This window comes from Brassica napus, chromosome A1 (assembly GCF_020379485.1).
Source record: "Brassica napus cultivar Da-Ae chromosome A1, Da-Ae, whole genome shotgun sequence".
Taxonomy (NCBI): domain Eukaryota; kingdom Viridiplantae; phylum Streptophyta; class Magnoliopsida; order Brassicales; family Brassicaceae; genus Brassica; species Brassica napus.
The window spans coordinates 15,514,640-15,530,678 of record NC_063434.1 but is presented as its reverse complement, the minus strand read 5'-3'; the positions used below and the strand labels follow the sequence as shown (position 1 = coordinate 15,530,678).

General features: G+C 37.1%; 1 protein-coding gene across 1 annotated transcript; it reads right to left on the bottom strand.

Moving 5' to 3' along the window:
- Positions 1-1,009: 1,009 nt before the first annotated feature.
- Positions 1,010-5,075, bottom strand: LOC106427784 (high affinity nitrate transporter 2.6-like). The gene is made up of 4 exons (XM_013868511.3): positions 3,326-5,075; positions 2,310-2,736; positions 1,900-2,015; positions 1,010-1,799 (listed from the first exon to the last, which is right to left on the bottom strand). The coding sequence occupies exons 1-4, from the start codon at positions 3,886-3,888 to the stop codon at positions 1,118-1,120; spliced, it is 1,788 nt and encodes a 595-aa protein (XP_013723965.2). The 5' UTR covers positions 3,889-5,075; the 3' UTR covers positions 1,010-1,117.
- Between the last annotated feature and the right edge of the window lie 10,964 nt (positions 5,076-16,039).

Sequence of the window (16,039 nt, the reverse complement as noted above, 5' to 3'; positions counted from 1 at the left end):
GACAAAGTACATATCAAATTATTAGTTACAATAAAAAGATAACCACTTGGTCTTATATAGTTTTATCTACCGATCCATACTTTATTTATTTTATACACCGTACAGATCATCGTCATCCCCACTTTTCAAAGCCAAGTTGTACAATTGATATCTTCCTAACTTTTTTTTTCTGGAACACTATTATATCTTTCTAAGTAAAACCTGACGCTGGTTCTTTCTTTAATTTTTTCGCTTTCATTTTGTATTTTCTCAAGCCAAACTCAGAATGAATAATGCAAAGTTTCGGCCGGTACCATCCGTTGACTCTATGCATGATCTTGGCATGTTGATCGACGGCTGGTTTGCTATTTTATAAAGTTTGGCAGATTTCCCTGATTCATCCTGTAAAGCACCAAACGATCTTTAATTTCTTCATTCACTAATACAGTCATTTTTCAATACAAATTGCAGCTTAAATACGTTTAGCCATTGAATCCTCTTAGGATTAAGAACATTAAAAGGACCTTAGAGGATGTGAATAGCTAAATGAATCTTTTAACTTCTGTTATACACTCTTATTTTCTAGAAATCCGGAATAATACAAATACTGACTAGAAAATTTGTAAATTTTTGTTTGTATTGTTGCTAACTTGCCATAAAAACTCAAGCTACGCACAATTTTTTTTTTGTCATTTTTGATCTACACAGATTTGAGTAAACCAGTAAAACCGTATTCTCATTTTGATTTTGAGGTTGGACTAAGTAATTATGGACGTTCGTTAAATAACATTAAGCATTAAATATGTTAATTGATCAATAAGTAATGCATGGATACAAACGAAAACACAAAGGTATTAGTGGTGCAAAATACAAACTTTATATCAAACAAGAAACCAGCCACGCAAATTAATTTTGAATTGCATAGTATATGAAACTTCAAGTAATCATATTAACTAGACTTGTGCTCCTTATATATATATATATATATATATATATATATATATATATATATATATAACACTGTGAAACACCAAAGCATAGCCCATATCAAAATGAACAATAATAAATGGTAATTATGCCTCACCATATTTGTGTAATGTGTGTGTGCATGTGGAGAAGAAAATGCAATTCCATGTGATTAAACATGAGCCGGATTTCCATTTTCAGGCGGCGTGGAGGGGGAGGATCCGTCTGAAGCCGCCTTTCTGCCTCTTTCAGATCGACTATTTTCTGCAAATTTAAGGCTACCTTCATGCAATCCTTGCCGTTTCTCTTCCTCAGTCCACTCTGCCGCATAATAGTGCTCTTCCTTTGATTTTTTCTCGTCACTTGTTGGTCCAAAAAACATACTTCCCCATTGCGGAAAATGTATAAACGCAACTAAAAGTGTAAAAATCATCCCCATGATTCCCATCAGCGATAAACCATCGGCAGTATGGAATTTGGATGAAGAGAAAAAGATCAATTGAGTTAGCCCCGACCCAAAATTTCCTCCTGCGCCGGTCAATCCAGATATTAGCCCTAGAGAGCGGCGGGAGACAAAAGGAACGATGCCGAAGATGGCCCCACAAGCTGCTTGCACGCCCACGGAGAAGAGCATCATGGATAAAATAGCTATAGGAAGTGAAGTAGCACGGCCGAGCCAAACACAGAAAATACCACCAGAAGTTTGTAAGATCCAAAGGGTCCATAACCGCCCTCTCATACCGAAAAACCTAGCAGAAATGTCAGATGCGTATCCACCAAGCGGACGAGCGAAGAAGTTAGCCATACCAAAGCTGGCTGCTATCATACCAGCAGTGTGTAGTTCAAGCTGAAACCTGATACGCAAAACACCCGAACACATCAGGTTATTTGTGATGAAAGAAACGTAAATCTGGAAGAAAGTGAATATTTTTGTTACTGGAACTGAATGCAAACCTGTCGAAGAAATACTCGGAGATAACATTGTTGATGGTCATTTCGATTCCCATGGAAAATCCATAGAGAAGGAACAAAACGTATGTTCTATAGTTCAAAACAGCATACCAAAACACCTAAAAGAACATAAAAAATGTGTAAAGGAAACCGGAATTCTTATATGCATTCGGTGTAGGCCTGTGTATATCGAGCATATAAAATTTGAACGGAAGAAGCAGCCAGAGCGGAATATGCCTTTTGTTCACTATTCAAAACGTTTGGTTCGAAGTGGAACAAAAATACTCTCAGTACAAGAATACATTAACCAAACAAATAATAGTCTATCTCGTCAGTATCATCCCCCTCAAAAATTGTAACCTGTCTGCTTAATTTTGAATATATTGATATAATTTATTTACTTAATTAAATACCTTGGTGAATTTGTCTTTGGAAACCTCTCCTCTCTTCTGTAGAGTACTTAGGTTTCCATCAGGAAGATCTTGTCCAAGAGTGAGCACAAGAATACCCATGATGACCTGAAGAAATCCGGGAATGAAGAACGCAATCCTCCAGGCCGTGAAGGGAGTGGCTCCAGCGAGTTTGATGACGTGGAAAACCATCGGCATGAGTAGCTGAGTTACGCCTCCTCCCATGTCTCCCCAGCCACCAGCACATCCATTGACGAGTCCAATGATCTTACCGTTGAACATCACGCTGGTCCAGTACTGACAAGACACAAACGTGGCTAGACAAAAACCAATCATGAACCGGACGGATAAGTAGCCACCAGCATCAGATACAAAGGACATGCTAAACACTGTTGGGGCGGATAGCATTAGCAGAAACGCCGTTCCGTACCTGTTTCATTAGTTATATAATTAAGGTGGACATTTATCAATATTTATTATTATTATTTTAGAGAGGAATTAAGTTAACTGTGGAAACTGGAAAATGATGTGTATATGTGATCATAAAGTTTATGCAGAAAAATAGACTATTAGTGCTATATAGGGTTTGATTTGTAAAAGCTTAATTTTCCTAATTAATATAACTTTGAATGAGAGTCGATGGATGTTTCTACGGGGATATCCATTCACTATCTCCTAACAACATAAAACAAGTATAACGAACGATACGAATACGATTATACGGATATAACATCTCCAGAAAGTATATAGTAACTGTTGTAAGTTTTCTCTCTCAAAAACTAAGAAAATCACGAGAACTATATCTTCCCATCATGAGATGAATGATATTTTTTTTTTGCTTAACAAGATGAATGGTTCATATTGATGAATCCTATATCTAATGCATGTGTTCCAACAACATGTACGTTGGATGAGTCTACACTCTTTGACCAAAATAAAAAAGAAGAGATAAGTCTACACTCATGATGGTTTCATCATTAAACCAATTCTAAATAACAGTATAAGAACATTATAATTACCTAGCCCCGAGCAAGTCACAAACAGCTCCCATAGCGAGCCTTGAGAAAATGGCACCGGAAACGGAAGCGACTCCTGCGTTTCCAATATCACTTTTGGTCAAATCGAGGTTATCTCTGATGATAGGAACCAGAGGTGCGGCGGCAAATGTGGATATAAAGCAAGTGAAGAAAGATATCCATCCTAAGTGGAAAGCTCTCATGTGTGGCTTCGCAAATGAAAATGGTTTGAACGCTGTTGCTCGGTGTTCTGAGTCAACCGGCAGGGCAAACTTAGCTGTTGGATCATCAAAACGGACGGTATGGGATGACGGGCCATCATCTTCTCCTTGGACCGAGAAGGAGAAAACTTGTTCCCTCGCCGTGACTCCATGCATGGAAGTCCCAACAGACCCTTCGTCTTCATTATGGTGAGCCATTATTGTTCCCAATAAACGGGAGAAGAAGACTCGTTCTTCTTGAGACAAAACGTGCGTCTTGTTCTTCTCAAGCCTTTTTGCTCTTAGCTCTTTCAGGTTTTCCGAATAATTTTTCGTAGCATATATATAACGTTGGAAATGTCGCATATTCCTTGGGAGGGGGACGGTGGAAATATATATATTTGATGGATGATTTGGCAATACAGGATTAATAATAGTTTTTAAGATAGTCAAATAATAACTTTGCTTGTATATGTCGAGTTTGATTAACAAGGGTAGAGGTGGGCAAAAAACCCAAACTGAACCGATCTAAACCAAACCAACCGAAGTTAAACCGATCCAAACCAAATCGTGCTTTTTACATCCAATTGGTTCATGTTTTGCTCAATCCGAATGGTTTGGCTTGGTTTGGGTTCAAACCGAACCAAACAAAACCAAACCAATAATCCAATATATATATATATTTTTTTTGTTAACATATTGTATATTTTAGTTAAAGTTTCGTTTTCTATTTTTTCTTAATTTCCATATATTTTCAAAAAAATCCAAATATGATTCAAATAATCCTACTACCTAAAGATTGTACTGAAAACAAAACCTAAAAACTATAAGCATCTAAATCGTAGCCATCTTGTTTCGTTCATCTTATCCAATTTTCATTCTCTAAATTATGTAACAAAGTTATTATAGTATCAATAAAAACAAAAAGGTAGATGCAAATAGTCTTTTAGTTAATAGGTTTTGGAATGCTTACAAGTCTTTGTTATGCTAATTAGATTACAAATAGTCTGGTCTTTGCTTATTATGTATTTCTTCCTTTAACGTGGTTAAGAGTTTTGTCATCGAACTTTAAATTGTTTTGTGTTTCATAGACTTTTGAAGAAAACCAAATAAATCTAAACGAAACCGGACTAAACCAAACCGAACCAAACTAAATCCAAACCGAATCCAAACCAAAGCTACTTTGGTTTTAATTGAGTTGAATTTTATAAAATCCAAATTAACTAAATCAAACCGAACCCAACCGAACCGATATGTCCATCCCTAGTTTTGCTCAACCCGAATGGACTTATAGATCCATCCCTACTGGGTCTATAAGTCCCTAGTTAAACGTTAGATCGATAAATTAACTAAATATTGTTTTTCACTTTTTCTGCTTGATTTATCGTTATAGCCAGAGCCAAATATGCACAACCATATTAACACACAAACTCGATCTGGTGACCAGACAAATGTTGGATAATTCCAAGCTTGTGGAAACTTAACATATTATTAGATGTTTAATATGTTAAGATAAACACAATAAGGAAACCTAGAAATAGGAAAAGGAAGTTTCTATTTAGGTTAGGTTTGTGTTTTCCATATCCCACATGTTAAAGGGAATTGTCTTTCATATAAATATAGGTCTAATGGAGAGGTGTTCCATATGATCTAAGAGAAACATATTGAGAGCTTTAGTTTTGAGTAGTTTCTAAAGCTAATAAGAAAAGTTGTTCTTATAACTCTTTGGGTTTCTAAGAGATTTGAATTGGTATCAGAGCCTCAGGTTGGAGACTCGATCTAAGCTTAAGTTGTAGCTTAAAGATCCTGGTGCTTGTGAACAAGAGATCGCGACGGCAAGATGGCTGACGTGACTAGGGCTCCACGCACGAAGGACTTTGGATCTACATCCATCCAATGTCCGATATTGTCATCGACAAACTACACAGTTTGGTCGATGAGGATGAAGGTTCTACTACGTGTTCATGAAGTGTGGGACACAATCGAACCCGGTTCAGATGATCAAAAGAAGAACGATGTTGCGATAGCTCTTTTGTTTCAATCTGTTCCAGAGACTTTGATTCTCCAGGTGGGAGAACAAACCGCATCAAAAGAGATTTGGAACGCCATCAAGTCACGACACCTAGGAGCTGATCGTGTAAGGGAGGCGAGACTTCAGACATTGATGACAGAGTTTAATAGGTTGAAAATGGATGATTCAGATACGGTCGATGACTTCGCGGGGAAGATATCGGGCCTATCATCCAAAGCAACCTCTTTGGAGGAAAACATAGAAGAATCCAAGATGGTCAAAAAGTTCTTGAAGGGTCTTCCAAGACACAAGTATATCCAGATCGTAGCATCACTTGAGCAAGTCCTAGATCTCAACTCGACGGGGTTTGAAGACATAGTTGGAAGGCTTAAGGCGTACGAGGAGCGTGTAGGAGAAGAAACTCAGAAAGAAGACCAAGGGAAGCTGATGTTTTCGAACAATGAAAAGCATAGTCAGAGGGGCTATGATAATTCTCGTGGTAGAGGAAGAGGAAGGAACGGTAGAGGCAGAGGTCGAGGTAGGTCACACAACCAAAACCGTGCGTCACACACCGAAGATAACAACTCGGAAAAGAATCGCTCAAAGCTGATATGTTGGAGATGTGACAAGCCTGGTCACTACGCAACTGTCTGTCCCGAGAAGTCAGAGAAGGATCAAGAAACCAACCTAAACGAGACAGAAGAGGCCGATGCACTCTATGTACACGAGGTGGTGTTTTTGAACGAAGATAAGGTGATTCCGAAGAATCTTGATATCAACAAAGGCGATGCAAGTGTCTGGTATTTGGATAATGGAGCGAGCAATCACATGACAGGGAATAAGGAGTTCTTTTCGAGTTTGAATCTCAACACCAAAGGGAAGGTGAAGTTTGGTGATGGATCGTATGTTGACATTGTAGGAAAGGGTGTGGTTACTTTTGTGTGCAAGACTGGAGAGAAAAAGGCACTCAAGGACATATACTACATACCCGATCTGAAGCACAATATATTGCGTCTTGGGCAAGCAACAGAGAACGGATGTGAGGTTAACATGAAAGATGTCTACTTAACGCTCACAGATTCGCATGGAAGGTTGCTAGTTCGTGTGACAAGATCTCCAAACCGTCTCTACAAGACCCCTATGGAGATAAGCTACTCAGAGAGTTTACATGTCAGGGACGTAGATGCTACATGGAGGTGGCATGCTCGACAAGGACATATATGCTATGGAGTGATGAACAACATGGTAAGGAAGGAGATGGTCGTAGGAATGCAGAGTGTAACACACGAAGAAGGCGTGTGTAACACATGTCTCGCAGAGAAGCAAAGGAGACACTCATTCCCGAGTGTCACACACGAAGAAGGCGTGTGTAACACATGTTTCGCAGGGAAGCAAATCAGAGATTCATTCCCGACTAAGGCCATGGTTTGTACATCAAAGCCATTAGGATTATTGCTTGGAGATTTGTGTGGAATAAGTGCACCACCAACGCCAGCAGATAATTGTGAGGCATTCTATCGGTTCAAAAGATCTCACACCGATAGAGGAGGAGAGTTTGCCTCAGCTATGTTCAATCTAGGTTGCACCGATAGAGGAGGAGAGGTTGCCTCAGATGTGTTCAATCTAGGATGCACCGATAGAGGAGGAGAGATTGCCTCAGATGAGTTTAACCTATCTTGGGAAGAAGATTGGGTTGAAGCTATGGAAAACGAGTTGGAGTCTATCACAAGAAACAAGATATGGGAGCTTGTAGATAGACCGACTGGTTCCGAGAAGAAAGGAGAAGAGGATCGAGTTTGTGTGTTACACAAGACGTTGCATGTGTTACGCCAGGCACCCAGAGCATGGAGTGTGAAACTTGATCAGGTTCGCAAGGAGATGAGATTTGAGAAGTGCACAAAGGAACCATCAGTGTACTACAGGACATGCATTCTACTACGGTTCATCACTTATTCAGATCTCTTAGATACACAAAGAGTTATAAGAACAACTTTTCTTATTAGCTTTAGAAACTACTCAAAACTAAAGCTCTCAATATGTTTCTCTTAGATCATATGGAACACCTCTATGTAGCAAGACGTCTCCTCCTTCAGTCTTGTAGTACACTGATGGTTCTTTTGTGCACTTCTCAAATCTCATCTCCTTGAGAACCTGATCAAGTTTCACACTCCATGCTCTGGGTGCCTGGCGTAACACATGCAACGTCTTGTGTAACACACAAACTCGATCCTCTTCTCCTTTCTTCTCAGAACCAGTCGGTCTATCTACAAGCTCCCATATCTTGTTTCTTGTGATAGACTCCAACTCGTTTTCCATAGCTTCAACCCAATCTTCTTCCCAAGATAGGTTAAACTCATCTGAGGCAATCTCTCCTCCTCTATCGGTGCATCCTAGATTGAACACATCTGAGGCAACCTCTCCTCCTCTATCGGTGCAACCTAGATTGAACATAGCTGAGGCAAACTCTCCTCCTCTATCGGTGTGAGATCTTTTGAACCGATAGAATGCCTCACAATTATCTGCTGGCGTTGGTGGTGCACTTATTCCACACAAATCTCCAAGCAATAATCCTAATGGCTTTGATGTACAAACCATGGCCTTAGTCGGGAATGAATCTCTGATTTGCTTCCCTGTGAAACATGCGTTACACACGCCTTCTTCGTGTGTGACACTCGGGAATGAGTGTCTCCTTTGCTTCTCTGCGAGACATGTGTTACACACGCCTTCTTCGTGTGTTACACTCTGCATTCCTACGACCATCTCCTTCCTTACCATGTTGTTCATCACTCCATAGCATATATGTCCTTGTCGAGCATGCCACCTCCATGTAGCATCTACGTCCCTGACATGTAAACTCTCCGAGTAGCTTATCTCCATAGGGGTTTTGTAGAGACGGTTTGGAGATCTTGTCACACGAACTAGCAACCTTCCATGCGAATCTGTGAGCGTTAAGTAGACATCTTTCATGTTAACCTCACATCCGTTCTCTGTTGCTTGCCCAAGACTCAATATATTGTGCTTCAGATCGGGTATGTAGTATATGTCCTTGAGTGCCTTTTTCTCTCCAGTCTTGCACACAAAAGTAACCACACCCTTTCCTACAATGTCAACATACGATCCATCACCAAACTTCACCTTCCCTTTGGTGTTGAGATTCAAACTCGAAAAGAACTCCTTATTCCCTGTCATGTGATTGCTCGCTCCATTATCCAAATACCAGACACTTGCATCGCCTTTGTTGATATCAAGATTCTTCGGAATCACCTTATCTTCGTTCAAAAACACCACCTCGTGTACATAGAGTGCATCGGCCTCTTCTGTCTCGTTTAGGTTGGTTTCTTGATCCTTCTCTGACTTCTCGGGACAGACAGTTGCGTAGTGACCAGGCTTGTCACATCTCCAACATATCAGCTTTGAGCGATTCTTTTCCGAGTTGTTATCTTCGGTGTGTGATGCACGGTTTTGGTTGTGTGACCTACCTCGACCACTGCCTCTACCGTTCCTTCCTCTTCCTCTACCACGAGAATTATCATAGCCCCTCTGACTATGCTTTTCATTGTTCGAAAACATCAGCTTCCCTTGGTCTTCTTTCTGAGTTTCTTCTCCTACACGCTCCTCGTACGCCTTAAGCCTTCCAACTATGTCTTCAAACCCCGTCGAGTTGAGATCTAGGACTTGCTCAAGTGATGCTACGATCTGGATATACTTGTGTCTTGGAAGACCCTTCAAGAACTTTTTGACCATCTTGGATTCTTCTATGTTTTCCCCCAAAGAGGTTGCTTTGGATGATAGGCCCGATATCTTCCCCGCGAAGTCATCGACCGTATCTGAATCATCCATTTTCAACCTATCAAACTCTGTCATCAATGTCTGAAGTCTCGCCTCCCTTACACGATCAGCTCCTAGGTGTCGTGACTTGATGGCGTTCCAGATCTCTTTTGATGCGGTTTGTTCTCCCACCTGGAGAATCAAAGTCTCTGGAACAGATTGAAACAAAAGAGCTATCGCAACATCGTTCTTCTTTTGATCATCTGAACCGGGTTCGATTGTGTCCCACACTTCATGAACACGTAGTAGAACCTTCATCCTCATCGACCAAACTGTGTAGTTTGTCGATGACAACATCGTACATTGGATGGATGTAGATCCAAAGTCCTTCGTGCGTGGAGCCCTAGTCACGTCAGCCATCTTGCCGTCGCGATCTCTTGTTCACAAGCACCAGGATCTTTAAGCTACAACTTAAACTTAGATCGAGTCTCCAACCTGAGGCTCTGATACCAATTCAGATCTCTTAGAAACACAAAGAGTTATAAGAACAACTTTTCTTATTAGCTTTAGAAACTACTCAAAACTAAAGCTCTCAATATGTTTCACTTAGATCATATGGAACACCTCTCCATTAGACCTATATTTATATGAAAGACAATTCCCTTTAACATGTGGGATATGGAAAACACAAACCTAACCTAAATAGAAACTTCCTTTTCCTATTTCTAGGTTTCCTTATTGTGTTTATCTTAACATATTAAACATCTAATAATATGTTAAGTTTCCACAAGCTTGGAATTATCCAACACATATCGCCATCGGGTAGTGGTTTTTGGCGGATATAACTCGGCCGATCCACCATCGTAGTTTTTTTTTTTTTTTCAATCGTAGTATTGTTATGTATAGCGTAAAGAGGTAACAAAAAAACTTTCTTGGATGCTAATGCATATGGAATATCCAACTTCTGTAACAGAATTAAGTAGTGTAAAAGTCGTTGACAACATCACGTTGTATAATGTTTTGTATATGGTCATGGAGCATGCTGTCTGTGTTTTAATTAATAAAATTTGCAACTTGATAGACCTCACGAAGACAACCAAATGCTAATTGTTGATAAGTAACAAAGTTGTCATACCCATGTTAGATTTTGTACCAAAGAAGTTAATATATATAAGATAAACACTAATATTATGTTTATATGTTTCTAAAGAGTCACGTGCTTAAAATTATTACTTTAGAAAAAAATTCGAATACATATCAATTCAAAGGTGAGTCTTAAAAAACAACAATGATAACAGAAAGTAAAACTATCGCCATTCATAAGTACTATAAGTAACTTTCTTTATTTCAAATATTATTGTTAAGTAGATATAATTAATAAGAATATAAATACAGTTTTAGCATTTTCTTAATCTTTGAAAAATGTCAAAACTACAGTCTTTATGAAATAGAGGAAGAATCTGGTTATGATGTATTCTTGTTTGCAACTCCACTCATTTGACTATTTTGTTCCTTCCGTAGTTCCACTGACTCCCAGTACTTTAGCATCCTTATTGAAAATCCATGCTATCTAATTTGTACTGTACATTGTTTTGTAAAGCACAACTTATTTATTTATAATAAATACATTTTCCATGAGAAATTAAAATAAATAGGCTTCTTGAAAAGTTGTTATTTTGTGATCTGTATCCCGCAACTTATGACTAGACCCGTCTTAAAGCTCAGATTATATTTTCCCAAAACTGTAGTTATATGTTTTAAAATTTATAAATTAGGACCCTATACTAGAGATCTTTTACTAACTAAGCCCCTAATTTTAAGAAGAAAATTTCTAAATAAATAAAGGACCCTGTGCAAATGCAACTTAGGCACTTTCCAAGAGCCGACACTGCTTATGAGACTAATATAAGGATAAGTTTTAAACTGGAAACTTTATCCATTCCACAAGGATCTATGAAAATATGTAGATTAGTCACGATAAAGGTTTACTTACACTACACTAAAGATTTTTAATAAATTTGTTGCAACTGTAGAAAGCACATTTAAAAAATCAAATCATTTTTTTTCTTTGAATATATTAATGAACTATTTGGTCAATTACTGGTCTAAAGAGACTTTACTTTGTATTATGCTTTTTAAGAAACATATTATAATAATATTAAATAAGAAAATTATATTAAAAATATTTCTTTGAAAATTTTAAAATATGTTTCATAGAAATGCTAACCGTAAAATATACTATATTTTATGCGATTATTTGCCGTTGATATTTTTTTTCTATTTCTACAATCCTATAAAAGAAAGAAGGGAAATTTCACTCAGTAACTTAAAAGAAAAACTATAATTCACAAACTAACCAAAATAACACATTCTATCATATTTTCTCTTCCTATCTCTCTCTAACTTCTTTCTACAAAACTAATTTCCTTTTTTTTGTTTAGTTATTTAACAAATAAGTCCAAAGAAGAATTAGGGCATCAATGTTTTTTTTTCTTTCTCAAATTACAACTTTTTTTTATCAGATTTAATTTTCACAGTTTTTTTTCCAAAATTAGGGACCATGCCACCACCCAGCACCCACAGATAATTTTGTTCTTGTTTGAATTATACTAACTTCACAATCTATTATTTATATATGTACCTACCCGTCACCTAGTGTTGACAAATTGCTGGTACGATAACATACGTTGGGCGTGCGGCACCGACACATTAAGTTGATCCTCATCTTGCTGCTTTCCCTTATTCAGCCCTCCTTTGTCCTTTTTTTGTTGACTTATTATCTCATAGTTATTGTTTTCTATTGGAAGATACTCCCTCTATTTCATATTAAGTGTCGTTTTAGGTTTATGCACACGAATTAAGGAAACAATTAATTTTGTATATTTTCTATATAAAAACACAATTACCAATACACCTAACCATATTTCAACCAAAAGAAAAATAAACTGCTGAATAAAATTAATAAATTTTGCATTGAAAGTCGAAAACGACACTTATTTTGTAACGAAAAAATTCTTTACAACGACACTTAATATGAAGCGGAAGGAGTAATATTTATTACTACATTTTCTAGCTTCATTTAGCGAAGCAAACTACACTTTACGTTGGATTGATTATTTTTATTTGTCATCTATTAGATTATATAAAAACATAAAGTTTTACACAAACAAGCAAGGAACACCTTATTTCCGGAATCATAACACGACAAAAATCGTAATCCTTTCGGAGTCAGATAGGTAAAAAAAACTACAAAGATAAAATGGTGTAGAATGCTAAAACATAAACCAAATGACATGATATATGAACCAATGTATGTGTGGCGGGCGTGCTGCGAATGAAGAGTGGTGACACGGCTCAGTGTGAAGAAAACATGTATTACTTTATTAATGTCGATTTTGTCTAACTAGACCAAAACTAATTTTGGAATGAAATGAAAATGTGTAGATGTTAATTATGAATGTACTATTCATGCACAAATTTCACCAGATGTATAGACTCTACATAACAATACCGTTTAAGATAATGATACACATAATGGGACAAGATGACATATAGCCTAGTAGGACAACTCCATCATTGAAATAGCTCAACAACATTTGCTAATCACTTTAACCGAGCTTCTGCAGCTAAGCTATTCAATTTATAGTGGAAGATTTAAACTATTACTAAACCTGACAAGTCCATGTCTTATTACCTTTAAGAAATCAATTCAATAAGTGACACGCTTGCTTCATCTGATAACCCTCTAACTAAACAAATGAAGATCTTTGCAGTTTTTCATGCCTTGTGTAGAAATTATAAACCCCTAAAAATGAGCATTAACGGTTCAGTGGATCTCTATCCAAACCCGAGTTTTGATGATATTGCTTGCTGCCTCACAAGATATTATGATAGGCTTCACAGCTACAACACTACTCGAGATGTGAATCATTACTTGGATTTTAGCATTACTCGTACCAATAACTCCAATATTAAAATAACGAAGCCCGAGGTCAGTCAAATAGAATAGTTGCTGGCAGAACAAGCTGTGATTCTTTCAATACACATGGAAGATAATTTCATAAATAAATCTATGCCTCAAGATCTTTAGTGTCATCAGACTCCTACCCTCATGTCAAATTTTTGGACGATTTAGATACACAGCTCTACTGTGTTGGCATATTTTTAACAACGCCTAGCAAAATGAGAAATTTTCCTTAGTGTTAGCACAAATGAAAATCACATTTCTCAAGTACCACATGGAAGCTGAGTGGTAGGCATATTCTGTAGCAACTGCACATGCCACAAACCCCGTCATCATCTCTCTCATACTCAGCCTTATAAAGGTGGTAGTTTTGTGTTGATAGATGATGTTAACTTTCAACATATAACCCATTTTTGGTTCCACTTACACACCATTAACTCCATATAGTATTTGATTCAAATGATTTGTCCTAATATGGCTAAATATTTGTTGTTTGTGTCTAAACTCACTTCAGATTATTATTGTTCACTTAAATATTACTCAGTTGGTGTTCGTGTAAAGAACAAAGAAGACTTCATATGTGAGGGTCTATATTTTCTTGAAGTGGCAAAGTTTTAATTTCATTGCTCCTTAGGTAAAGCTCATCAAGCGATGAAGTGTAACATATGAGACTTGCTTATCCTCACTCTCAAGTGCTCAACTATTTGCATCATAAGAAGTTTATCATTATAAATAAAAGTACATAAAGGATGTGTGAGTCATGTCATATATATAAGAGTAGTTGTTTACTTTTGGTTGTTTCTATTTTGTTGAGTCTAGACCCTAGAAAACGTCTATTTTGATCTCTGAAGTCTTTTTCCAATTATGTCAAAAAGTTTATATTCTATGTAATATTGATTGATAATAATTCTTGCCACTGCTGGTTCTATCCATTAAAAGTATCAGATTTCTCTTCACTTTCATCATGTTTTAGCGACTTATTAAAAACTAATTACCCTTACAAACAAAAATCTTTCAATGTAATGGTGGAGGAGAGTTCACCATTATTGCCATTCTCTCGCACTTGGCACTTGACAGTTTATCTCTTGTATCCATTCTCCACAATATAATGGTTACCAAAAAGGTAACACAAACACATCATTGGACGAGTCTCTATGATGTTTCAAAGCAAACTTCATAAAAAGATATGGATTGAAACATTCTATACAACATAATTTGTATCCAACTTATTTTCATCGTATGTTTTTGATAACCATAAAAGTTCCAACGAGATCTTGTTTGGCAAAACTTATGAATACTCTTCCTTTCGAACATTTTGATTCTCTTACTATCCAACGCTCTGTGCATATACATCCAGCAAGTTATAAATGCATTGCATGTTTATTGGGTACTATGAAAAATTTAAAGGTGATAAATGCTTGTTTCCTCCCATGAAGGATCTAAATTATACGCTATATGCTGTTTGATGAACATAACTTCTCATTTGAGAATGTTCATAGTTCCTTTCATTTTGGTGCAATAAGTCCAACATTAACAGCTTACATCAAAAGCTACAAATTGTTTCTAGTGATTTCCACTCAGCAAATGGTCTCACGCTCCAAAGTGTGAATTTCAAAACTGAATCCCAAATTTCATTCTCCTTAATCATAGGACATCCTACTATGAGTCTAAAACTACCACTGCAACTCTAAAAGGCAAATGTTGGACAAATGTCATGGGATAGGAAATGGACAATTTTCCAGAAACACGTACATGGTCCTTAGTTCCAAGAACTTTGGGACTGATATTTTTAGTAGCAAGTGAGTATTCTGCACTAAGTTACAAGAGGACGAAACTCTCGATAAACTAAAATTTGGTAGCTAAAGACTACAAACAAGAAAAGGAATATACTACCAGGAGAGAAAAGGTAAATTGATCTGAGAAATGTTGTTCTCCATGAAGACAACAAAATCTGTACATAAAACAACATTCATACTTTTTAGACAGCTCAAGACCAAATCATGTATGTCATTTATACAAGTCACTCTATGTTTACAACAATCTTCTCAGGCATAATTTAACAAGTCCAACAATTTTATGCCGAAGTTTGGAGTTTTTTGCAATATAAAAGATCCTTCACTGATTAGCTACTCTTACAACAATGGCATAATTATGTTTCTCTACTCTTCAAACATGTACTAGAAATCAACTCTATTACTCTTAATAAGGTTCTCATCATCCTCATAGGTAGGTTGGGATTCTCCATAGTTTAAAAACCGAACAACAAACAATAATTTTCTAAATATTGAAGGTGAATTTTGCTTTGGATAAAAAAAAAGAATTGAGATTAGTGGTTGATATTCTTTGGATTTGACCCATTTTTATCCATGGTATATTAGTATTTTACTATATATATATCTATGTTTTCTACTCTTCTAGGTATGTTTTCAGGTTCAGGTGCATTTCGGAGTAAAGCTATGACTTTGGAGCATTTTGGAGCTTAAAAGACATTTCATCTGAGCTGACCACTTAGAGGTCGACGAGAGGAAGAATAATCGATCGATGCGCATCAGTGTTGACGATCGATATCAGGAAATGCCTCGACAGATGAAGATTAATATCAATCGATGTACACAAGTACCATCGATCGATGTCGAGACACCAGACGCGACATTTTGGATGCAGCAGACTTAAAAACCAAGGCCAAGCCAAATTACCAAAATGCCCTGACGAGTTTTTAACCTAGTAGAATATATACTGCAAGTGTTTTGACGGCATAGAGAGCTTTTCTTTTC